The sequence below is a fragment of the Narcine bancroftii genome, chromosome 4 (genome assembly GCF_036971445.1).
Source record: "Narcine bancroftii isolate sNarBan1 chromosome 4, sNarBan1.hap1, whole genome shotgun sequence".
Classification (NCBI taxonomy): domain Eukaryota; kingdom Metazoa; phylum Chordata; class Chondrichthyes; order Torpediniformes; family Narcinidae; genus Narcine; species Narcine bancroftii.
The window spans coordinates 297,343,762-297,371,380 of record NC_091472.1 but is presented as its reverse complement, the minus strand read 5'-3'; the positions used below and the strand labels follow the sequence as shown (position 1 = coordinate 297,371,380).

Genomic DNA, 27,619 nt, shown 5'->3' with positions numbered 1-27,619 from the left:
TCTTTGTGTCATCAGTAAACGTGTTGATCCAATTTACCTCATTATCATCCAGATCATTGATATAGACAACAAACAACAATGGTTCCAACACTGATTCCTGAGGCACACCACTCATCACAGGCCTTCAGTCTGAGAAACAACCATCCACTACCACTCTCTGTTTTCTCCTACACAGCCAATTTACAACCTCACCATGGATACCTAGTGCCTTAACCCTCTGAACTAACCTCCCATGTGGGACCTTGACAAAGGCTTTACTAAAGTCCATGTAGACAACATCCACATGATTTCCTTCATCCACCTTCCTGGTAGCCTCCTCAAGAAACTCTAAAAATTTTTTGTTAAACACTACCTACCACACACAAAGCCATGCTGACTGTCCTTAATCAGCCCTTGGCTGTCCAAATACCTATATATCCTATCTCTCAGAACTCCTTCCAATAATTTACCTACTACTGACATCTGACTCACTGGCCTATAATTACCTGGTTTATTTTTGGAGTCTTTTTTTAAAAACAATTTTCCTTCCTTGAATGCATTGCCACATAAATCTCCAGGCTGAATTCCTTTTGGCTCCTTTCTGCCACTTAATGTGTATTTGTGTTGCTTGCACTTGTGTCGTTGTCTGTTATGACCAAAAGACCAATGGAGAGTTACAATAGCAATGAGGGAACAATATAAAAATATTTCATGGGAGTTTTCAACTACTATTTTATGTACTTTCTGGCTGCACTCCCACTGCCATAAAATTAAGCCTAAAATGTGGAAACTTTGTAAAAATGAAAATGACCAGATTTTGACTTTTACTGCTATTTTATGGCACTAAATGGTAGATTGGGTATGAATTCAAGACAGAACGAAATTGGGAAGTTCCTGACATGGTGTCAAGACAACAACCTATCAATGTCAATAAGGCCATGGAGATGATCACCAAGTTCAGAAGAAAGGAAAGGACTGGACACCCAACCACATTTATAGCGCTGAAGTCAAAAGCATCAGGTTCTTCTAAATAAACATCTCCAATGACTTGACCTTTGTCAAGCACATTGACATGATAGTCAAGAAAGCAAAACAATGCCTCTGCTTTCTCTGAAGATGAAGGAAATTCAGGATGTTCCCCCACCCCCGTCCGTCAACAACTTCTGCAAGTGTACCATTTTGAAAACATGCTTGCCAGCTGCATCATTGTGTGGTATGGGAGCTGCTCGACTCATGATCGGAAGAAGCTTCAGAAAGTAGTGAATGCAGCTCAAAGCATAATACGAACCTCTCTCTGGTCCATCGACTCCATCTGCATCTTCCATTGCCTAGGAAAGGCAGCTAACATAAGGATGGATACATTGCACCCTAGACAAACCCCCTTCTCCCAATGGGGAAAAGGCTCAAGTGTGGAAGTGGGGACCAACAGCATAAAGACAGTTTCTTCCCCACAGCCATCAGGCTCCTGAATTAGCCCCAAAATAATAGATTATGCTGCCCTCTCTTGGTACAAACTGAGCTTTTACTTCATTATAACTCTGCACTGTGTAAATAGTGCTCTTCTACTTTATACAACTATATGAATGTGAGAGCAAACCTGTTAGGTTTCACACAGAAGAACCCTTCTTGCTGTATTAGTTATATTGAGATTTAAAAATTAAATCTATCCATTGGCTTCATGAGAATCCTGTGGGAGGTATTGAAATGCATAAAATTGAGGTATACATGTTTCATGTACAATTGGACTGGCTGGACTGGTCATTTCAAGTACAATTCTTTTAATGATGGCCATAATGATGTTGATTATCATAGAACATAGATATAGAGCATAGAACATGACAACACAGCACAGGCCCTTCAGCCCTCATTGTTGTTCCTACCAAAATAATCTAAACCATTCCTACCTTGTAACCCTCTATTTTTCTTTTATCCATATGCTTGTCTAAGAAGCTCTTAAATTCTGATAATCCACCACTACACCTTCCAAGACATTCCAGGCACCCACAAATCTGAAAAAAAATTACTCCTGATGTCTCCCCTAAACTTTCCTCCCTTCACTTTGTCGAGATGTCCTCTGGTGTTTTCTACTCATACCCTGAAGAAAAAGTGCTGATTGTTTACCGTACCTATACCTCTCAGAATCCAACAAGTCACTGTTCAGCCTTCTTGATGCAAAATAGAAAAGCCCTAGCTCTTTTCATCTTGCCTCATAAGATTTATTTTCCAATCTGGACAAAATCTCCTTTGGAGAGGGATAGGAGCAGTCTGCTGAAACATCTCCTCTGCACCCTCTCTGTAGCTTCTATATCCTTCCGATAATGGGGTGACCAGATTGAAAAGAAGTGTAGTCCCACCAGAGATTAATAGAGTTGCAATACGACCTCTCGACTCTTGAAAATTCCCCGACCAATGAAGCCCAGTATCCCACAGGCCTTCTTAACCATCCAACCTTCAGATATATGGATTTGCACCCTAAGGTCCCTCTGTTCCTCCATACTGTTAAGTATCCAGTGATTAACCCTGTACTCAAACTTCAGGTTTGATCTTTAAAATGCATCACTTCACACTTATCTGGATTGAACTCCATATGCAACTTTTCCTCCCAACTCTGCATCCTGTCTATATCCTTTTGTAACCTATGACAAACTTTAGCACTGTCCACATTTCCTCCAATCTTGATGTAATCAGCAAACATATTGTTCCATCTTTCCACTTCTTTATCTAGGTCATTTATAAAAGTCACCCTCACCTGCAGTAAAATTAGACATGAAGTTTCATTTCCTTGGATAGTAAATGTTGGAGATTTAAAAACTGTATACATGTAACTGAAAAGTTAAAACTGGTATTGCAACATTTCCCTTCCCCTCTCTCACCTATCCCTCTTCCCTCCCCTATCCTTCCTTTACCCTCTCCCTCCCCTTCTTCCCCTCTCTCCCTTTTGCTTCCTTTCCCTCTCGTTTCCTCTCCCTCTCATTTCCTCTTCCTCTCTGTCTCTCTCGCCCTCTCGCCCTCTCTTCCTCTCTACTCCACACACTCTATCTCATCTTTCCTCTCTCTCTCGATAAGAAGGTCCATGGTGCAAACTCCATTTCCCTCTAGCCAAGTCCATCAAGAGCACCCACTTCCGATCCATTGAAGTAATCTACATGAGATGCTGCCTCAGGAAGTCAGCTAAGGATTCCTGATCACAACCTTTTCTAGCTGCTACCTTCGGGCGAAAGGTTCAGAAGCTGAAGTCCAGTAACTCTCGGCACAAGAACAGTTTTGTTTTCCCCAAAGATATCAGGCTCTTTAATCTCTCTGTACTGTCCTAACCGTAATCTTAAACTTGATTGTTTTCACTGTTGAAATTTCACTTGTTTTTTCTTGTGCTAACTGTAACTGTGAATATTTATCCTTTTATATTTTTACCTCTTTTTCTGTTATGGCAGATTGTGGTATTTAATGTATACTATCAGATATGGTGTAGTGTACATACCTGTTTGGATGCAGCAAATAAGAATTTTGATGCATCTGTACATTGTATTTATGGAAGTGGCAATAAATTCTCATTACTCATCATGTTTTATGATTTTAAATACACAGAGAAATCAAGGGCATTTCTATATTTTCATCCATCCAGTCTGTTATCTTCAGGTTGACTGTTTTCTTCTAAGAATGCCTGAGTAGCTTCACTAAATTCTGTAATGGCTTCTTTTCTATTTCATTCTCTGCTTGTTGAGTGTTGTCATTCAAAACAACAAGGAAAAGAGGAGGGACAACTTGGGCCATGATGTCTATGTAACCAGAGCTAGATGAGAGTTCAATTACGGGGTCAGTGAAATCCAAAATATTTAAAATCACATCAATTGGTGTTTTTCCCAGTCAGTTAATTCTTCTATCGTTGGTTTAATTCATAATGATTGAGGCTGAAGCCTCAATGGTGTCTGTTTTTCATGTGTAACCTTTTGGTGAGAAAGATCAACACAAAGCTCAGTATAGCCCAACTGTGACTTTCTAGGGTCTCTTGGAACAAATGCTACAGAGAACAGTTCATCATATAATATTAAATAAGGAGGGAATCAATGTCACAGTTATATTTTAATATTAAATACACTTCATTTGAGTCAGAGGAAGACTAAGACAATCCTAAATTTCAAAATCTTGCTTTCTGCCAGGCAGACAATATATCACACTCCTGATTTCCACAATGTGCACTTGCTAAAGCCAGGTGACAGACTTTCTTTCATCCTATGTTTCTCTCTGCATCAGCGCATAATATCTTACAAAAATATTGTGTGTGTGTGTGTAAAACATTAAACATTAAAATGTGCTTCGAGTGTCTTTTTTATGTAAACATGCCATTAACTCACCATGCTAGGCAGAAGCTGTCTAAGCCCAGAGTCAGCCCCTTAACCAAAGAGTTGACAAAGATTTTAAATACCTGTTGCCTGAATGTAGCATCCTGTACTTGAGATCTGTAAGCTGAGAATACATCATGGAGGCTTCTCAAACCAATCAGATTGAAGCATCCTCATTGTAACAAACAGGCAGTAAAAAGCAGAAAGAAAGCATTATATCTAAAACATAGAAGAGTGAACAAAGATTGCAGCAGGCATATTGAATTGAACCAAAGATCCATAGAACACTACAGAAACAGGCCCTTCAGTCCATCAAGTCTGTACCAAACTTTTATTTCACCTAGTCCCATTGACCTCCATCTAGACCATAGCCCTCCACACTCCTACCATCCATGTACCTATCCAAATTTTTCTTAAATGTTGAAATCAAACTGCATCCACCACATTTGCTGCCAGGTTGTCCACGCTCTCACCATCTTCTGAGGGAATAAATTCTCCCCAATGCTCCCCTTAAACATTTCACCTACCCTTAACCCATGTCCTCCAGTTCTTGTCTCACTCAATCTGTGGGGAAAAGCCTGCTTCTATTTACCTTATCTATACCATGATAATTTTGTACATATCTATCAAATCCCCTCTCCTCTGACGCATCAGGGAATAAAGTCCTAACTTATTCAACCTTTCCCATATAACTCAGAAATAAAGAGCAAAAGAGAAATTCACATAAAAAGTCATTTGCACTATTATTTTTGAAATTGTTCTAAAAGTATGAGATGCCATATTTGTCAAACTAATAGCCAAAGGTGTTACTTAGCAATAGCTATCTCTTAAAAATGCTACTACTACAGGTTGGAAAAAAAAAGACATTTTTTTTCAAGAAAAGTGGATAATTTGCCTATTTTAGATGATTGTGACAAGTGTGCAAGTTTCAGCAGGTCAATCTTGTAACTCTTTTCCCCTGCAGGACAGAAACTAGGATTTCTACCTTTAAAAAGGAGTCCATTTTACATTGTAATATTGAGGGCTGACAGCTTTGTTGCTATTAGTTTGGCAAAAACTGGACTATTGTGATTTATGCTATTGTGAATACATCTATTTCATTCATTTCAAAAACTTACCTCTTCACTAGTTAAGCAACATTATTTGTGAAACGTATCCTGAGTGGTTTTGAAATCATTCTCAATCTTAGCAACTTGAAACTAATCTAATAAGTTTTCCTCTGCAGTTTGGTTTCATTCCTTTGCAGTAAATGTTTTTTTCGGAGTGCATCTTATTTAGAAATTAACCCTCTTCCACAAGTTCAGTGAAACTAGAGTCGATCACACATATACAAATCTGGAATGACATTTACTTTCAAATATAGATTGAACGTTTGTTTAACTTTGACAGTTTAAAGTTCCTTAAATTCCTTTGCCTAAGGCACTACCAAGAAACTTACCCTTATCATTCAAATCATATAAAGCTCTTCTCAACTATAGACACTGCCAAAAGTAGATTAGACAGTTCCGCTACACAATGCAGGAATATTTCCTGAACTTAATGGTAGTTTGGAGACTTGAATGATATTCTTGAACTCTTACTGCACAGCAGGCATTATAAATAGGAGATGGAATTGTTTTAAGAGACAAATAAGGGTAACAAGGGCACAAAATGGATTTACCAGATCGTATGTAAAGACTGAATGCTTGCGCTTTCAGGAATTGTTTTAAAGATTGAAGAGTTAAAGTTCATCTTCTGGTGGGCCACAAACATTCGAAGCTGAAGCCAAGAGAAATGGAAATCAAGAAAAGAAGCCAAATTATATTAAAAGAGAAGTAGTTTCCCACTTCAACAAAGGAAATGACAGAGCAGATATTGAAACTCTTGGCCATTCATTCTTAGGGTACCATAAGACACAAGAGTACAGAAATAGGTTATTCAGCCCATCGAGTTTGCTACGTCATTTAATCATGAGCTGATCCATTTACCCACTCAGCCCTGGCCTTCTCTCCATAACCTCTGATGCCCTGGCTAATCAAGGACCTATCAATCTCTCCTTTAAATACACCCAATGACCTGGCCTGCACAGCTGTCTGTGGCATCAAATTCCACAGATTCGCTACCTTCTGGCTGAAAAAATTGCTCTGTTCAAAATGGATGCCTCTCAATCCTGAAGTTGTGCTCTCTTGTCCTAGACTCTCCCACCATGGGACAAGTAGTTGTGAAGATGATTTCTAACAATTTGGTTAGCTAAACAGGATTTTAAAACTTTTGAGGAGTATACTGTCTGTCCATTGAATGCTTGCAGCCCTAGCAAATGCAGATCAGAAGCCATGTGAATAAAAGACCAGATGGCTCATGTATAAATATACCACCTAACCTGCTGCATACAAATGGATCAGAGGGCAGCTGGTTGGCAAAAAATCAGATATCTGAAGGCAGTGGAATCAGGTGTTTTAAATATTGTGAAGTATATCTCAAAGTAAATTGTGCTGGTCTCTTAGAAATCCTGTGATGCCACTTGAGGATTCATGGGACTTCATGAAAATGAGATCACTGTGATACAGTGACTGCCAGTGTAAAGAGATGAAGTCTTTATTAGTGTTTAGTCCGCACAAATGAAACAGGCTAATGGTGATCTGGAGCAGTCTGGTGAGGAGCAGCCATTTCATGAAAGGTAAAATTGCACACAATCATTGCCTTATATAAATCATACAAGTAACTTCAAAGTCCATGCATCGAAATTATTTAAAACTAGTCAGATGGTTCAAAACAATTTAAATAACAAATAGAATTTTGGCCTTTGGTTCAAGGGGGTTGGAATACAAAGGGAATAATTAAGGTTGTTATTGGATAATTATTTGATCTATGTAAATTAATGTCTAGAAGGAATTTGATAGGGCACAGGTAACAAAATTGAGAATGGATATCGTTGGAGTCAATTTATTAACATGGTTAAGGGGTTAATATGAAGATCATTCATAGAAGTTTGGGATAATGGGAATGTCCCATATATAATTTAGGTCCAAAATATGGGATTCAAGGCAAGTTGATAAATTGACTTCAAAATTGGCTTGGCAGCAGGGGATTACGGAGAGTATTTTTTTTTGTGATTGGATCTCTGTGACTTGTGATGTTCTACCTGGGTAGCCTAGGATGCTCTCTGATTGTAGTAAAAACACAGAAATACTTGAGGAACTCATCAGTCTCACAGCGTCAATGAGAGGTAAAGATAACCGGCAGTTCAGGCCTGAGCCATTCTTCATATTGTAAAGTGTGTGAATTATTTGGAGATGGATGTAAGAGGCATGATCAGCAAGTTTGCAGATGGCACAAGATTGGTGGAGTTGATCATGAGCAGGGTAGTTTTAGGGTGATGTTGTTGTGTTGGAGAGATAGGGTAAGAAATGCCAGATGGAGATTAATCCAGATAAGTGTGAGCTGATGCAGTTTGAGAGTACCAATAAGGCTAGGATGTACACCAGCAATGGTCGGGTCCAAGAAAATATTGAGGAGAACCCAACAGTGTTTTCACACTGCCCTTGCTTTGTACAAATTATTCTTTTTTTCCCATTGTAACTCTGCACTCTGTAATTGTACTCATGCCCTTCCACTTTGTACAGCTGTATGAATGTTAGAGTTGACCTGTTAGACTACTCATGGAAGAACCCTTCTTTTATTTAATATTTTATTTTCATTTTTAAATGTATTTAACAAAACACCAAAGAAACCCACTTTCCTACCCTTTCTATATAAACCCAATTAAACAAAGAAAAAAAAACCCATTGTCAGTGCATGCAGCAAAACACATAGAGACACAGTACTACCACAGTGTTGTAAACTTTAAAGAGGCCTTCTGGCTAACCAGAAATGATCACTTCCCTTTAGCGGTAAAAACACACATTGTTGGAGAGACTCAGCAGTCAAGCAGTGTCCTTTATGTAGCAAAGGCAAAGATACATAACCGATGTTTCGGGCTTGAACCCTTCATCAAAACATACTTTGCATTGTGTGTTTTCTTCAACCGTGGTGTCCACAGAATTCTGTGTTTAACTTCTCACTTCCCTATAATGGCATCAATGAAGTGCCTATATATTCTAGGTAAGGCTGCCAAATTATCAGGAAGGTTTTGTATCCTTTTCTAACGTTATATATGAAGTTTTCAAGAGGAAGAACCCTTTTCACTGAGCCAGATATTTAAAAAAATAAATAAACATTAATGTAAAAGTTTAAACAGTAGTTCGGTATAATGGAAGTGAATTGTGTGTCTAACCTATTTAAGGAGTAAAGTGGAGCTTGTATGGAAGAAAGTAATAGTGTGATTAAAAGGCTACATGGTACTGCTGAAGGTCTATTTAAATTTTAAAGTTAGACATGCAGCATGGTAACAGGCCCTTCCAGCCCACGAGCCTGTGGCGCCCAAATACACCAATTGACCAAGAGTACATTTTTGAAGGATGGGAGGGAAGCTGAGCCACCAGGAGGAAACTCACGCAGCCACATGGAGAAGATATAAACTCCTTACAGACAGCACAAGATTTGAGCCCTTGTCTCTGGCGCTGCAATAGCATTGCTGCTACACTAACCCTGGTGCCTGAATTAACAGCTTCAAACTTCTCTCTTTCTCCACAGACAAACCATTCCAGTATGCACATGATACATTTGAAGATGGCATAGCAAAATTATCTGTACAAGATGCTTTGCCAGAAGATGATGCTATTTATACTTGCATAGCAGAGAACAAATTTGGAAGAGTTTCTTGCTCAGCCAAAGTGACAGTAAAAGGTAAGTGAATCTTTACAAATCCACTCACTGCAGAATGTGGAAAAGACGATAATCTTATGAACTAACCTTATGGTTCCACATAAGAGGAACCAAACTTTCATTCTATGAATCAGCTTATTTCATGGCTTCAACTTAACCTAATTACTTGCATAGAATTTGAAAAAAGGGACAAATTCCTATTGTACAATGGATGACATAGTCTTAATATTCACTTTCTGGGATCAGAAAGGGATTAAAAGCTTTATCATACTATTAAATGCCAGTCACAATTATCTGTAGCAATCTTAATTACAAATTCCTGTGCAAGTGCAACAATAACTTGAAGCCTCTCAGATGTTTTTGCAACAGTGGAATGGTATGAATCACCCAACAACGTGTCCGTTGCAATTCACAGCACTTCTCTGCCGTATCACAAGTTCCTGGACTACCCCTTGGAGCACGTTAGGCCTGCTGCTCCAGCACTCAGTTTCAATCCTGATCTCGGGTGCTAACTGTATGTCGTGTGCAGTCTTCCTGTGCCAAGTTGGTTTTCTCTGCTTGATTTGGTTTCCTCTTACATCCCAATAACATCTGGATCCATGTACCCATGGTGTGTAAGTGAGTGGCAGAAAATTTGGAGTGAAATTGATCAGCACGTGGGGAGAAAAGAATTGACAAGGAAATAAGTGGGAGAGGGTGAGTGATGAGATTCTTTGAAAACTTCATCACTCAGTGGACCAAGTAGTCCTGTGTTATATTACAAGTTTGCACACTCATTACATTATGTGCCTGAAGCTCACAGATTGACAGTGTATACTGATCTAAATTGTTTATGACAGGAAACATTTAGTATTTAATAAGAACATAAGAATTAGGGGCAAGAGGCCATCTGGCTCTTTGAGCCTGATCTGCCTTTCAATAAGGTTATGGTTGATCTGGCTGTGAGCTCAGCTCCTTTTAAATGCCTGTTTCCCATAACCATTAGCTCCCCTACTATTCAAAAATATATCTATCGATGCCTTAAATATTTGTAATGAGGCAGTCTCTACTTTGGGCAGTGAATTCCACAAATGTACTACACTTTGGGAAAAGCTATTCCTCCTTATCTTAAATTTACTCCATTGAATCTTGAGGCTATATCCCCTGGTTCTTGTCTCACCTGTCAGTGGAAACAACCTTCCTGCTTCAAATTTATTGATTCCTTTCATAATTTTATATGTTTCTATAAGATCCCCTTCATCCTTCTAAACTCTAATGAGCACCACCGAGGCCACTCAATCTCTCCTCATAAAATAATCCCCTCATTTCCAGAATTAACCTGTTGAACCTCCTCTGTACAACTTTCAAGGCCAGCATATCATTTCTCAAGTAAGGAGACCAGAACTGCACCCAGCACTATAGATGATTCTTCTCCAGTCCCCATACAGTTGCAGAAGAACCTCCTGCTCTTAAATTCAATCCCTCTATCAATAAAGGACAGCATTCCATTTGCTTTCTTGATACCTGCTACACCTGCAAACTAACTTTGTACAATTAATACAAAGAATTCCTATGTCTCTCCACACAACAGCATACTGAAATTTTTCACTATTTAAATAATATTTACCATTTTTTTCTATGCAAATGGATGGCCAAGCATTCACCAATATTGTAATCCTTTTGCCAGACCCTTGTGTTATGGGTCCAGAGGACCCCAAAACCCAGCAGCAATAGAAATTCACCAGGATAAATGGTTACTTAAACACAAGTTGCTTTTAATTTTCTTTAAACATAAAAACAGGGTCAAACTTTAACTTATTACTATTAACTTAACTTAACCTAATTTAACCCCCTTTCTAATTCTAAGCCCACATGTATGTAATGTTCAGGAAAGTTCTTTGTTTCACAGTCCAATCATTCACTTCTCACTTCTCCAAGTTCATCAGTATCAGGCAATTCTTATGCTGTGCACAGAATTTAACATTTATGAATCTTCACCAGGATCTGATACTTAAAGTTAAATGGTACCGTTCAAGAAGGTTCTTGTTGGTTTCAAAGAGATATTTGTTGCTCGTTGGACACACACAAACTGATTTCCTCCGATCAGTCACTTTAGTATCTTGCCAAAGAAACTTGACCATTCAGGGTTTTCCAAATGATAGCATCTTCTTCCAGGTCACCACAGAGTTCCTCTTGTTTCCTTTATTTCAGGAGATACACTTTAGTCAGCCATTTCCTCTTGTAAGTACTACAAGGGTTTCAAACAGGCTGAACTCAGAACCCGTCTTCAAAATGGGGTTTTCAACAAGCTGCCAGCTTGTCATTTTTCAGCCTACAAAAGCTACTGCAGAACTCTTGAACTCAGTTCTCTCTCTCTCTCTCTCTCTCCCTGCCTCTTAGAGTCTTTCTCTCTCTGTTTGCAAAACCACATGACTCCTCTTAGAACAGCAAAATGCAGCCAGACATATTTCCAGCAGCAGAATCAGTTTCTGCCTGGCCATCTGTTGCTTGAGAGACCATAGTCCATTTATTCCACAGCATCAGTCCAATTAACACCTACTTGTGAAGTCTCCACAGGCATTCTTCAAAGTTTCTGTAAAGTCACTGTTATCATGAAGGCTCTCTTTCAGCAAAGCTCTTGCATATTAAATGAGATGTCTTTTGTGAAATGATAATGTCTGTGAAGTAAACTAAATGAAACCCCCACAATCTATCACTTTTAAAAACATATTTATATATAATACAAAATATATACACTTTCCACTCACTTAACATATCTATATATTTGCAAGTTCTCTCTGTCCCCTGAACAATTTGTATTTTACCATGTTATTTCATGTCACATTTGGTCCCCTCCAACAAATCATTTATGTATATTGTGAATAGTGGACCCAGAACTGATCCCTGTGACACCTCATCATGGCTCTTTGAATTTTGTAGTGAAAATGCTGATTGGTAATTCATTCTTAATCCCAATTAGTACTCTGAATTTATTACAGTAATTGTCTAAGTGCAGCATTGGCTGGTTTAAAAAAGATTGATATTGATTGTGCTTTGGTGAAAACCTAACTTAATTGCTATTTCTGGAAGACAAGATGACAGAGACAGTTGTAAAGAATGCAGCTGACTGGAGCATTTCCACAGGCCAACATTTTTTGAACAACTTTGTTACAGCCATTCTCTTACTCTTCCTTGTTTACATGTGAAAATAAACATAAAAATATTTTCAGTACTTTTTGAATTGAAACTTAGACAACATTAACTTACTCCCAGAAATTCCAAAGGCCATATTTGAATTGAATTGCTTACAGAGCTTCCTGACTTTATGTGCACCTCTGTTCAAACTTTCAGATATGTATCCATTGATTGCAGTCAGAGCTGTCAACTTTATTATCTTGAGATGAAAAGCCACTTTGTAAATCCTTTATTGAAAGCTTATTTCTAGTCATGGTTACTTTCAGCCTGGTTCCATTTCTGGTATGTACAAAGGACCTTTTCCACACCATTTAAAAGGAAAAACCCAACACCCAACCCCAACCAACCAATTTTCCCCTGCAACCGCTGCAATCGTGTCTGCCTGTCCCGCATCGGACTTGTCAGCCACAAACGAGCCTGCAGCTGACGTGGACTTTTTACCCCCTCCATAAATCTTCGTCCGCGAAGCCAAGCCAAAGAATTCACCATTTGTATGTTTTCAGTTACTCCTGTAAACTTCCTTGGAGACAACCAAATGTTCACAGCCACAAACATGCATCTTTGTCTTTAGAAATTAATACCTTCTGAAATATATTCTGATATTGAGTCATAAGTTGGATTTAGTTAACAGCTCATTGTGAGAAATATTTATTTAATGTTTATCTGATGGAGCTCAGTGTAGTGTTTGAAGGAGAGAAACAGAACAGCTACTAAAATACTGCCCTAAGGCAAAATTGACTTCAACACAATGAAATGGATGTACTGCAATGTAAACTGCAGTATCAATTCAGAAATGTGTAGATGATGCAGCCCAGTTCACAGTACAATGTTGCAGCGCCAGCGGTCGGATCCAGGGTTTGAGTCCTGCACTGTCTGTAAGGATTTTGTACATTTTCCCTGTGTCTGTGTGGGTTTCCTCTGGGTGCTGCAGTTTCCTCCCATCCTTTGTAGCAGAGTTGTTGGTTAATTTGGTGTTAACGGGCGGGATGGGCTCATGGGCTGAAAGGGCCTGTTACCATGCTGTATGTCTAAATTAAATTAAATTAAATAAGATAAATAAATTAAAATGACCTGGCACTCAGCACTGGAATATGTATACACAGATCTGCTGCAGCTCAGTATCTGAAGTTCGGTTGACCTGGTTCTGGAACAGAAAATGCAAAGGTCGAGGAATACCTATTCATCCTTTAGATTACCTCCTTTCCAGCAAGAGGTTTGTTGGAAATGAAAAATAATGAGAGATGATGGAAGGGAATCACATGGCATTCTGCATTGAGCTTGGGTCTGCTGGAATCCTTTGGCTAATATTATGGCTTGCTTGCCATTGTGAAGTAGACTTGACAGGGATGAAATGAGGTGGATGCTCCACAGTCCAACTTGATGGAATAAATCAAAGGGTTGATTGGGATGCAGCTCCTTGCATTTCTTTTGGTGTTAACTTACACTGAAGGTCATGTCAATTGTGCATCTAAGTAGAGAGAAATCACACTGTGATTCTGAGTTGTGGAAGTAGTAGAGACGGAATCTGCCTCAAACCCAATGTATTGGCAGTTGTCTGGATGGATATGGAGCTGATGATATGTAGATTTCAAGTCGATGGTAGAAAAGACCCAATACTGTATGATTTGGTTCACCATATCAGATTTACGGGGGATGGGTATGCGTCTAGTTGGGTGGATCTATTAATGGTCTGACTCTAGTTGATGACCATCCAGTTCTTCTCCCCAAACCTCACTACCACCATCTGTGCTCTCCAAAGGCTAGTGCTGCACTTCTGCCCGAATAAAGGCCCTGTCTCTGGCATTGTATCTCCTACTTTTGGAGGTGACCGGATTGATGAACAATGGTGGAGGGGTGATTTTGAGCATGGGGAGTCCACAGATCATGCGCGATGAGTGACTGGGTTACCGGCTGTATACGATGGGGGAGAGGTGGCTGAAGGGTAGGAGGAGCGCAGTGGGCAATTCGAGAACTGCTGGTTTCAGATAGTGAGGGCTGGATGGGGCCCATCGAACTCCCTCGTCACACTTTTAAGGTGGCATTGAAAATCAATTCCCAGTAGCACGGCAGCGCAGAGCTGCAGCATCACTAAAGGTTTTAAGTCTTTATAGTCTCTACCCCTTATAGTCAGAGTCACGATGCCATAGCCACAAACATCTGCCTTATGTGACCTTGCAGCCAAGGAAAACTTTTTGTTTACTGGCCATACCATGAGGGAGCAGCACTGCACCATGTCAGGATGAATGAAGCTCTCCGTGCTCCCACTTTCGAACGGCAACTCGCCACGTGGCCATTTACCTAATGTCCATGGCAAGCTGATGCAGGCTATCCTGGTCGAATGTGATGGAGGCCAGTATCGGACCGTTGTTTGTCGCTTCAGAGGAGAGGTTGCGTGCTGATTTGAAAGATGGTGGTGTCCAAGATGGCAGCACCCACAACTCGCATGTGGTGCTGCTGGGAAGGGGTTTTTGGTCTACACATGCCTTCTTCCCACAGCTGGAGCAAACCACGTCTTTCGCAGGGCAGTGTTTCCTCGGGTGCTTGCCCAGCTCGCAAAAATAGCACTTCAGGTGTTTCCGGAGTTCAGCGGCCATGGTTGGGTCGCTAACTGCACCTGGCAGTGGTGATCGAAGGCATCCACGAGGTACTACCGCCGTGGTCAGATCATTAGTGGGGCGGAGGGGTGACGGCGTGTCCCAAGATGGCAGCACCTGGGGCAACCACAAGGCAACTCTTTGTCAGTTGAGTAGGCCTCCATATTCTGGAGGGTAATTTCCAGCCTAGTTGCCAGCTCATTGGCTCGCCGCAGACTGAGCTCCTCATGCTCCAATAATCTTTGGTGGATGTAGTTCAACCGGATCCCTACAACATAGGCATTCCTAATCAGGTCCTCTGTGTACTCTGCAGCTGTCATGGCCTAAAATTCACAGGCCCTTCCAATGGTTCACAGGGCCCAGAGGATCTCAGAGTTTGACTCCCTGGGTCGCTGATTTCGCGTAGACTTCATTAATCTTTTGTAGGCCCTATCCCTCTAGAATGCCCGTGGCTTCCTGATATGACGCAGCGTCCCTGCTCAGGAGAGGAGTACCTGTAGTTTGTTGGTCTCTGACTGCACGATGGCTGAAGGTGCTTGTAGAAATGCCTTAAAACAGTGTAGCCAGAGTTTAAAGTTGGTAAATGCCTCAGGTGATTGAGGTTCAATTTCCAGCTTCTCAGGCTTCAGAATCTACTTCGTTGTAGAACCAAAAAAAACTAATAAAATTGATGCACCATCAATAACTCTAAAAGACTGAAGTTGAGCAAATTGATGGGCTTTTATTAGCTTAAGAACAAAAGCACATTCATGCTACTTGACTGTTCTGCACTGGGCATGGAGCTGTGGAACATTCTGGAGCCTGTGGGAGGAACCACAGGCACTGTCAACCCAAACAGACAAACATAGAGGTTTAAAGAATATTCCTACATGGTGAAAGAGGAACACCTTGCAATGATTCAGATATGTGTCTGATCTTTGAGTAAAGCCAAAGGTTTAATTAATTAAGACATTCTTGGATGGCCTATCATATGTCAGTGACATCAGTTGAACATTGTATGCCATTTGACCTAACCATGAACACCCAGCAGCCTCTAAATGCTTGTGTATTACTTACATGGGAGTGCCCCCAACAACTGGATTGATAATGTTGCTGAGAACCATTAGGTTCAATAATGGACATGTTGTTGAAATCGGTGGGTGGATAAGCTGAGAGGAAGACTTGCGCAGGATTCAGCTAAGACTGAATTCTTCAGGAGGTAGATTCTGTCCTGCACTGCTGAGATTGGAGACACAACGCTGGAGAAACTCAGCAGGTCAAAATATGTGCTTTATGCAGCAAAGATAAAGATGCTTAACCAACATTTCAGGCTTGAGGCCTTCATCAAGATATAATGTAGGCAGGCACCCATTTGCTGATCCCTTCAGCTCTTCCCACCCTAATTCAAGCTTGTGCAAAGCAGAATCTGGGCAATCTGTTGGTAATCAGGCTCTCACGTTCCTTTCTGGCTATCTCTTTTTCCTATTTCTTGTTTTTCCTTCCCCTCATCCTTTTTGCTGCCTCCTTCCTCTGCAGGACCATGAACGAGAGCAATGTCATTTACATCCAGCAAGTATTCTGTAGTCTTTCTAAGACGTTAAATTTGGATGTGGCCTGGCCATCTGAAACCAGTGCATCACCAGATTTTCATGAGGCAACTCTTTGATCTCTCTTCTCCAGTGATCCTCAACCTTTTTCCTTCCACTCACATACCACTTTAAGTATTCCCAATACCATCGGTGCTCTGTGATTAGTAAGGGATTGCTTAAGGTGGAATGTGGGAGAAAAGAAAAAGTTTGAAAACCACTGCTTTAATCGTACCTAATTGATTCATGATGTGCACGGTTTCGTAACTCCAAAGGAAATGGCCCAATGACAATTTTTCTCAAGCAAAATATTTCTGTAACAATTAGGTCTGGAGCTGTGATTTTCAACCTTCCCTTCCCACCCACCTTAAACAATCCCTTACTAATCACAGAGTACCGATGGCATAGGGATTACTTAAAGTGGAATGTGAGTGGAAAGAAAATTGTTGAGAACGACTGCTCTACTCACATTGTTTTGAAAAGACCAATTCTGTTTGGTGCAGTGCATTAATAAAAACACAGTTGACAGGAGTGGCCGTACAAGACGATGGTTTTAACAAAGACCTGGCTTTTAGTGATTAGACTTTTTTCTCAAAATATTCATTCCTGGATGCATCCAGGCCATACAAGTCCTTCCCCTGCAAATGACGAGCTGTGACTATCCTATCCAGCAGATGGCAATAACTCTTACTTGTCTCTCGCTGTCTGCTGCAGTTTGAGACACTGCCTCTCCAAGTCAATGCACCCAGTCGCTTTGCCCAGCCGATTAAAAACAAATCAACTCCCCTTCTGCCATATTATTTGAGCATACAAAGAAGTTGCAGAAAAAGTATGTGGGAGAAATCAGATGATTTCTGAAATGTTGCTCTCCGTAAAATATGTAAAATTGAGAGCTCAGTGATATCTGAGGGCTTCCAGTGTAAAATGCACTGTGTAAAAATCAGGTGCTTGATGGAGTCTATTATTTATCACACTGTTCCATTTGTTTGACACATTGGATTTTCTTTTGCTGCAGTTGACTGGTATTTCAAACAAAGGACCTGCAATTGGTTGTTGATTCTGATGCAAATTATTTTCCTCGAGGCATACATTGCACTTCAGGCACAATTTGAAGGGATAATAGTCATGCCAAAATATGAAAATACCAATTGATCTAAGAGTAACACTACAATATTTAATTCAACACTCCCAGATGTGTTTATACTGAGAAGGTACTGAAAATTGAGTGTAAAATAAACAGACATATTTGAATTTTTCAATATTGTATTTCTGAGGATTTACTAAAATAAACTGCACAAAATAACTGATCCTCTAACACGTCTCGTTAAAGCAATCGACTGCGACTGATGAAAAATATGATTCTGTTTTTGTTATGTGTGCAGTTATTGGTTCCAGCATCTTAAGTAGGGGGAAGAAAAGTGAGGAGTGGTCCAACTCATTAAAAGTACATCTCAAATAGCTATGCCAAAATTATGAGAAGGAAAATTGCAACTTTTTTCCAAGATCTTTCATGCCATGATCCAAGTTGGATGATATTACCCCTCCTACCCTCAAGACCACTTCAGGCCATTACCTCCAGGAAAAACACCTTAAAATGGAAATCAGGAAGTTACAGAGAAATATCTGTCATCGAGATTGAGAAGTAGATTGGCTATTCAAGCTCCTAGAATAATTGACCTGCTCTTCTATACTGGAGAGTTTACTAGGAGTTAAATCCTTCTGCTCAGCACATAATGCTTATTATCCTAGCTGCCAGGACTGCTTTCAAATACCATAAATGGTAAATAGCAGCTGCTGAGTAAGGATGTACTTGGGTGTTTCTGATACAATCCCTCTAGTAATAAAATAACTTACTCTCTGAATTGTCAGCTGGTGCCATTGTTTGATAGGCAAAAAAGAGAATGTATTCAGATTCCCAAATGCTTTCCTAAGTGCTTGCTGTTGGCGCAAATAAAATTTCATTTCTTCAGGCATCAGCAAATCCAAAGTAACAGGATCTCATCACAATGTTTGTGCTACATTGTTAGAGTATGTCAAATACTATCTGTTTCATTATTGATCATGTTAGTCATGCATGTTGGAAAGGATGTGATTGTAGTGAATGACTTATGGTACAGTAGAGAGATCCTTCTATTATGTCTAGGTATTTAATGGTTATGTATTTATCTTTTAAGCTAATTGTGCAGCTTACTTCACACTTTTCAAAGGTTGAGACAAGTGCATTGAATATTTTTACATTTCTAATACTCAGTTGCAAGAGCAAACAGTTCTACATGGGTTTAACATGGTCTTATGGAGAAATAGCGTATTGAATTCTTGTCTCCATCTCTATTAAAACCATCTGATTTATCCACATGGCCTGCAAAGCACCACTTGCACAGTTGAAACCAGATGTTTGCACCCTGACATTAAACAATCGTTAGAACAATGGCTTCTTGGAGAAACTTCCCTAAAATGGCTTTGAGCAAGGTCTGTAGATTGGACTTATGGGAGGGATTTTCACCATTGCCCCTGTCAGCTTGCCATATTCTGGGATTGGATAAATATTATGTCTACTGTACATCCTAGATGACCTTTTTTTGGGGTTTCTAATTGTAGCCTGCTCCTGATCATTGAAATTTGATGAAGTTTCATTGATTTGAAACATTACATCTGTTTTTCTCTTCACTGATGCTGCTTCACCTGCTGAGTATTTGCAGCACTTTTTTTTTGTTTCTGACTTTATTTTTCTTCAGGTTATTGAAACAACAGACTGATCATAAAAATGTTTGGCATGATCACAACATGGAAGATGCCAGAGCTTGCTCTAAATGGAACTACCTTATCACTTAGGAAGGAAGTAGCAAAGAACATAAATCAGTTCAGCAGTGGGTCCACAGTTCTGTGCCAACCATGATACATGGTCCATATCCCTCTATTCTCTATACTGTGTATTCATTTGCTTGTTGAACGCCACAAACATATCTGCATCCACCGCCTCTCCAACCAGCCTGTTCTTGGCACAGACTGTTCTCTGTCTAAATAAACTTGCCTTGCTTTTTTTTTAATTTCATCCTCTCACCACAAAGCTATGCCCTTAGCATTTCACATTTCCATCCTGGATAAAGTGTGTGTATCATAATCTTGGAAACTTCTATTAGGTTACCCTACAGCCCAGGCTTGGAGTCATGGGGGGGGTGGGGAGCATTCATGGCCATACCCCCCCCACAATGAATTATTGGGTCTCCCCACCCACCCGCAGCTTGAGAAACACCCCTCTCCCAATCCCCTCTGCCTTCTTTGGGCAATCCAATTTTGAATCCAATCTACAAAATCACCATGGATCCCATGTGTTTTAATCTACCAGAGAAACCTTATCAAATGCTTTACAAAAGTACATGAACCATCAGTATTCTGAATAGACTATTCCATTCTACTTTTTTAATAAAAATGGCAGGTTGGTATTGAAAGTGGGATTTTTTTGGTGTTCTTAAATATATTTAAAAATGAAAATAAAATATAATATAACATGAAAATGGCAGGTTTTTTGCTGGTCAACGGAAAAGAGGACTCAGTTTCAAGAACCTGCATTTGAAACAATAGTTCTGATGGATCACACTTGTATTCACAGTATCTCCTGAATGGGCTTCTGTGCCTAAACCCATCCATGGTGTAAATATGGAAGTATATTTGCTTTGGTAAAAATTGGTGACCCTTTCACTCATTCATTGTACAATTATCACAATAAAAATCATAAAACTACATTTATAAACATTTTGATTGCTTTCTTCTAACAACTTTTTGACATCTAATTGTGCGATGTAGGTAAACTTTAGATCGTGAATAAAGTATTGAGTGATTTAATTCAAAGCCCAAGGTTTTTAAAGCTTATTCTATTCATCTCTGAACCAAACTTAAATTATTGGCCAAATAAATGCTGGGAATAGAGTAAACTTTCATCATTTAGATCATCTAACTTCGGCTAAGAATACTAATAGAGTAGATCTTTCTGGGAGGACCTGGGGGAAATCATGAAAAAAATTACAAAAGAGGATTTTCCCCAGGATCTGGAATTGTACTTACTGGTAAACATTATTAACCTGAGTTTTAAACTGTCAGTTTGCGAAGGTCGCTTTGTCAGTAGTCAGGAAATGTATAGCAGTCAAGTTCAAGTCCAACTCCCAACTAAATATTACACGATGGAATACGGAAATGCAGAGTTGTATTCCCATGGGGAAAATTACATAAAATTTAAGGAGGAGATATGGCATATTTGTTAGAGTGTGGCAACCCTATCTGCAAAACACAGATATAATTTTACCCCTTCTGAATAAAAGAAAGGCAACAATCCGTGCCAGTAGTGAAATGATTGAGATCAATGAAGTGGTTCAAGGCGCAGATGACGTGCTCTTGTATTTTGTTCCTTATCTTTTTTTATTTTAGGTTTCATTGGGTTTTTCTTAAGTTCCCTTAAGACAGTGGTTCTCAATCTTTTTCTTTCCACTTACGTTCCAGTTTAAATATTCCCTATGCCGTATGGTATGTGGGTGGAAAGAAAAAAGTTTGAAAACCACTGTTTTAATCATACCTAATTAACTCATTATGTGCTCGGTTTCAAAACTCCAAAGAAAATGGGCCAATTACAATTTTTCTCAAGCAAAATATTTCAGTAACAATGGGGTTTAGAACAGTGGTTCTCGACCTTCCTTAACCACTCACATGCCAACTTAAACAATCCTTACTATTCACAGAGCACTTATGGCATAGGGATTACTTAAAGTGGTATGTGAGTGGAAAGAAAAAGATTGAGGACCACTGCCTTAAGGATTTGTGACTTTACCGATAATTGATTCTTTGTACAGGTACACGATCCTTAATCCAGACATCTAAATTCCAAAAAGCTTCAAAATCCGGCAAGTGGGGACCGGCGGTTGGGGGAGGCGGCCAAGGGACCGTGGTCAGGGGAGATGGCCGAGGGACAGCGGTCGGGGGAGACTGCTGGGCGGCCGAGGGTCCGGCGGTTGGGGGGCGAAGGCTGGGCAACTGGAAGGGGGTGGGGGTGGATATGGCAGCATAATTTGGGTGGGCTTTCTGAAATCTGGAAAAATCTGAAATTCAGAACACACTGTCCCCAAAGGGTTCCGGATAAAGGATCGTGTACCTGTATTTGTTTAATTTATGTGATCTTTTCTTTGTTGTATTAGGGTATGGGAGGGAGGGGAACGGTAGGGGAAAAATTGACTCCTGTATGTTATATACTATCATTGAAAGAGATTGTGCTGTTCGTTTGGATTTGTATGAGTCTTTGAAAATCAAAAGTTAAATATTTTTAAAAAACAGGATCGGAATCAGAATTTATTGTCATGAAGATGTCAAAAATTCATTGTTTTGAAACAGCACCATTACAGGTGCAAAAATCACTATAAATTACATTTTAAAAAATAAATTAGTGCAAAATAAATGAAAGTGAGGTGGTGTCTGTGGTTTGTTGTCCATTCAGAAATTTGATGGCAGAGGGGACGAAGTTTCCTTGTGCTGCTGGGTGTTCGTCTTAAAGCTCCTGTACCTCCTTTCTGATGGTAGCAGTCTGAAGAGGGCATGGCCTGGATGGTGAGAGTCCTTGGGGATAGAGGCTGCTTTCTTGAGACATCGCCTTTTGTAGATGTCCTCGATGGAGTAATGACTATTGTCAATGATGGCCTGGCCGAGTTCACAACTCTCTGTCATCTTTTTCTTCTCCTTTGAATTGGTAACTCCATACTAGACAGCGATGAAACCAGTCAGAATGCTCTCCACAGCACACCTATAGAAATTTGCAAGAGTCATTGGTAACATACAAAATCTCCTCAAACTCCTCATGAAGTATAGGCACTGGCAAGCCTGCTTCGTGATTGCATCAACATGGAGGACCCAGGATAGATCTTCAGAGATGTTGACACCCAGGAATTTAAAGTTCTTAACCCTTTCCACTGCTGACTCCTTGATGAGTAATGGTTCATGCCCTCCTGATTTCCCCCCTCCTGAAGTCCACTATCAGTTCCTTAGTTTTGCTATTGTAGATTCCAAGGTTGTTGTTGTGATACCACTCAAATTGATGATCTATCTCACTCCTGCACACTTCTTCAGTGCTGTCTGTGATTCTGCCGATAACTATGATGTCATCAGTAATTTTGTAGATGGCATTTGAATTGTGCCTACCCATACATTCATGGGTTTAGAATGAGAAGAACAATGGGCTAAGCACACATCCCTGAGATGCGCCTGTGAGGAGGAGACATTGTTTCTGATCCATACTAACTGTGGTCTTTCAATGAGGAAGTCAAGTATCCAGTTACAAAGGGAGGTGCAGAGGCCCAGGCTTTGGAGTTTGGTGACCAGGACTGAGGGGTATGATGATGTTGACAGTTGAGCTGTAGTTGATGAAAAGCAGCCTGATGTATGAGTATGGCTCTTGTCTAGGTGATCCAGAGCTGAGCAGAAGGACACTCTCAGATTTTCAGCCTGATTAAGTCTCTTAGTGGAGAAGAAGACTGAGGGACCCCAAGGATGTGTGCGTAGCCCACTGCTCTACTTGTTATACACCCATGACTGTGTGGCCAGGCACAATTCCAATGCCATCTACAGCACAGTTGTTGGCAGAATCACAGATGGCAATGAGGAAGCATTGAGGGAGGGAGATAGATCAACTTGTTGAATGGTGTAATGACAACAACCCTGCGCTCAATGTCAGCAAAACCAAAGAGATGATTGTGGACTTCAGGAGCAAGTCAAGAGAACATGACCCAGTCCTCATCGAGGGCTCAGTAGTGGAGAAGGTCAAGAACTTCAAATTCCTGGGTGTCAACATCTGCGGGAATCTGTCCTGGAGCCTCCTTGTTGATGTAAGCGCAAAGAAGGCTTGCCAGCAGCTATACTTCGTGAGGTATATGAAGGAGATTCGGTACATCACCAAAGACTCTTGTGGAGAGCATTCTGGCTGGTTGCATCACAGCCTGGTATGGAGCACCAACTCTTAGGACAAGAATAAACTCCAGAGGGTTGTTAATTCGGCCTGTGACATCATAGGTACTAGACTTCACTCCATTGAAGACATCTACATGAAGCGGTGTCTTAAGAAAGTAGCCTCTATCCTCAAAGACCCCCACCACCCACCCATGCCCTCTTCATTCTACTACCATCAGAAAAAAGGTACAAGAGCCTTAAAACGAGCACACAGCGGCACAAGGACAGCTTCTTCCCCGCTGCCATCTGATTCCTGAATAACCAATGAACCAAAGACACTGCCTGACTTTTTGTGTACTATTATTTTTATTTTTTATAGTAATGTCATAAGAAGGTTATAATATGAATATTTGCACAATGACGCTGCCATAAAAAACACCGAATTTTATGACTGGTTCATGATAATAAATTCTGATTCTGATTCTGGGATGTGGAGATGTCATAGAAAGATGGGTCATTTTGGCTTTGTGCTACTTCTCCCCAGATTATTATTTTTTGTTCCACATAACAATTAAAGAGAACTGTGAGCGATGTCTGTACTGACAATAACCACACCAGCAGTGCGAGTATAAGACAGCTTTAATAAACTAATATGTACACTAAGAGGTCTTGTCTCTGCAAGACAAACCTGGAAGGCTGGACTGTAGCTCTGGGATGCTTTATATACAAGGTCACTGGGATGACCCCTGGTGACCTAGTGGTGTAATTACATATCACCACAATGTTATTTTTATTCATCAGTTTTGAGATGCATTAAGTTTGATTGAGCTTTAATTAACATTTGAACTTCATCCTTTCTGGTGAGGATTTCACCCAATGGAATGTAATGTGATAAAAGCTTTGTTTACAATTTATGGACTGTTTCTGCCTCCAGAAAGAAAGATCACCGAGAAGGCAGAATGTGCCAGTCTCGAAGAGTCCAAGAAGACATTTGCCCCAGTTTTCCTGAGGAAGCTGCGTGACTTGCAAGTCATGGATGGAAGCCAAGTGCGAATGTCCGTGGAAGTGGCAGGTAAGGTATCGCTGAACACATCCAGGAGGAAGAGGTCCAAGTCTAAAATGTTCCCCAGAGCAAACCGTATACCAGAACTCCACTGCTTTGTTGGTTGTTAGTTGGTGTGCTAGTGAAAAGTCATTGGGGAACAATTTTAGCTGAAGAGAAGTGCATCGTTGACAGCTCCAGTCAGAGACCCCAAATGTGACCAAATCTGGAAGGTCGAGGGAGGTGAGGGGGAAGGATTGCTGGGTGGTTACTCTGAATGAGAATGTTGAAGGTCTGTTAGGCTTCTAAATAAATGGGGCTGCTACTGGAAAAAAAGACCTAACATCCTTGGCACTGATCTTAATCTCCAAGTAAGCCCCACTTTCACTGAGGTTTGACAGGAACAACTTGGTCTCCAGTGCCTGCTTTGGAATGGTAAATCCTGAACTGGTTGCCTTGCTCCAAGCCTAAAACCAGTTTGTATTGAGGTTTCTTGTGGAAGCAGGAAATGGCCAGGTCTTAGGTCAACGAGTAACTTAGTGTGGTATTGGCACACTGTGTCCCCAAATTTAGAAGTACCTGTTGGATTGACTTCTTCATAATGTGATCGGTTAGTTAACAGCATGGCTCCAATTTTGCAGATTAAATTGGAAATATTCATTGGCATTTGCTTTAGTATTGTAAACAGAACTAGGTATTAATTTGCATTGATAATTGTCAGGTGCTTTGCTTTTGATCACAGTTATTTAACTTGCTACCTCATCTGAATAATTCCATTGTTCATGGAAACGGTGAGAGCAGTTGGGAGCTGGAAACTTGATGGCTGTATTAGAAGATTGTGCCAATCAACTGGTTGTACCGGATAGTGGTGAAGTCATGAGATACTGTAGCTGAAGGCAAAAGACCATCAATTGGTTTGCAGATGTAGCCAACAATAGCCAAGAATTGCTGCTTTCAGTGGTGAGAGTTTGGTGGTCCTTCAGATGAGATGGAGAGAAATAGACAACTATCCCCTTCTGAAAGTAGATGATCAGGCTACTCAGACAAAAGGGATGGGGTGATTAAATGTTAGATATGGTGACAGCTGAGAACAGTTCAGTGGAATCAATGGAAATGCCTATGTTAATGCAGATATGTTTGCTCAAATGTCTGCAAGATATGGCTTTAGGAAGATTACCAGCCAAGCTCTTGTTCCTCAATCCACAGAATCTGTAGAGCAAATTGCCCATGATGGGAAGAATGAGAGGCAATGATCAGTTTTTCCCAAAGAAAGCATGCCCACAAAATCAAGGTGTAAACTTGTGGAAGCAAAAAGCCAAGAAAGAATGTATTTGGGGACTAAGTTGATCTTATGTCTACATTTCATTTGCAGATCATTTATAAATATTTTCTGTGTTTGAGTGCTTTGCCCTCAACACTGGACCATCACTTCTTAAGCTGATGTCTTCAAGTCTGTGAACAGGATGTTACATTAGTGGAGTTAGCCGTTGTTGTGCTGCTATCCATTGAATAGCATGCAATTTCCATAATCCTTGCAGTTGAGAGCCAATTTTAGAAACCCTGAATGAGGGAGGGATGAGCCACTAAAGATTTTATTTATCTTTTAGTTGTCAACTTGGGGTTTACTGTTTGTTATGCTTGCAATATCTTTCTGACACAAAGAATTTAATTACATGTTGAATGAAACATACCTCCTGAAGCTAGTTCCTACAAAGGCTGTGCTGTGCCATTTTGGAAGGAAGAGATGAGTTACCAATCACAAGAGGGGATGAGGAACAAGTGAAGATAGATCCTGGAGAAGGGATAAGTTCTGGTCACAGGACAAGCCCATGCCATTGTCCAAAGCATGAGGCATTATTATCCCACTGAATGTGCTTTCAGGTAGGTGCAATATGCATTGGTTATCCACATTTATCAACCATGATGAATCAGCACCAACTGTCAAAGAACTTGGACTGCAACACTGCCGTATTGTGCACGAGATGTATGCCCAGAAATCTCCTCAATTTGTTTCCAAAGTTTCCTTGAAATCAGTATTCCATTTGAAGTTTAATGCTATTCAAGAGCTTGCCACCTTAGGGACCAAGGTGCTGAAGTGTAATGTAAGTCTGAAGAGAAAACACTTGGGTATAGACTGAGAAATAGAAAGTAACCTTCGACTCTACCAACAGAGAATCTAAACACCTTCCATTGACATTCAATGGTATAATCATCATCTTCCAGACATTCGGACGCAAATGGAAATGAAGAAGGATACCTGACAGCTGTCGCAGGGCCTAAATAACATAATCTGCTCCAAAATGAAATCCAGTGCAATAAGAGACACCAAAGCTTCACTCCCAGATATGCTCAATGCTTTCTCGGCCTGATTTGACCACCAGAACATCCACTGCACAACCCTATGTCCCCTGATGATCCTCTACCGCCAGTATCCAAAGGTGATGTACAGGCTCCCTTCAGGAGAATGAATTCAAGGAAAGCATCTGCTCCATATGGCATAGCTGGTCAAGTTCTGAAAACCTATGCTAACAACTGGCTGATGTTCTCATGGTTATCTTCAACATCTCACTCCAATCGGGTGAGGTACCAACCTGTTTCAAACAGGCCTCAATCGTACTGGTGCGCATGGAGAGTATGGTAACCTGCCTAAATGACTACTGACCAATAGCATTCATATCTACATTGATGGAGTGTTTTGTGTGGCTGGTGCTGTTGCCATAGACCTGTTTCCTACTGTAGCAATGGCAAATGCCATCTCACTGGCACTACACAAAACCATGAAACACCTGGACAGCAAAGATGCATGCATCAGGATGTTCTTTATTGACTAAAGTTTGGCATTCAGCATCATCATCCCCTCAAAACCGATCAGCAAACTGCAAGACATGGGCCTCAATACCCCACTGTGTAATTGGATCCTGGATTTATTCACCTCCAGACACCAATCAGTGTGGATTGATAAAAACATCTCCTCCACAATCCCCATCAGCGCAGGGCATCATAGGGCTGCCTATGGCTCTACTCATGTTACACTGATGACTGAATGGCTTGATACGATAACAACACCATTTACAAATTTTCTGATGATACCACTACAGAAGGCTGCATAAAAAGAGGCGATGAGTTGGCATACAGGAGGGGAGATTGAAAATTTAGCAGAAAGGCAAACTAACAACAATCTCTCGCTCAGAGCCAGCAAAACAAAGGAGCTGATTGTAGACTTACAAGGTAAAACCAGAGGTTTATGATCATCCCTTCAAA

The 27,619-nt window shown here is 40.5% G+C and overlaps 1 protein-coding gene across 10 annotated transcripts in view; it reads left to right on the top strand.

Moving 5' to 3' along the window:
- Nucleotides 1-27,619, top strand: part of LOC138762131 (myosin light chain kinase, smooth muscle-like) — a 309,201-nt gene that overhangs the window by 181,196 nt on the left and 100,386 nt on the right. For all 10 annotated transcript variants that reach the window (XM_069935544.1, XM_069935546.1, XM_069935539.1 and 7 more), the window contains 2 exons: nt 8,931-9,083; nt 24,251-24,388. In XM_069935544.1, the coding sequence (XP_069791645.1) occupies nt 8,931-9,083; nt 24,251-24,388 (291 nt within the window). The remainder of the gene's footprint in view (nt 1-8,930; nt 9,084-24,250; nt 24,389-27,619) is intronic.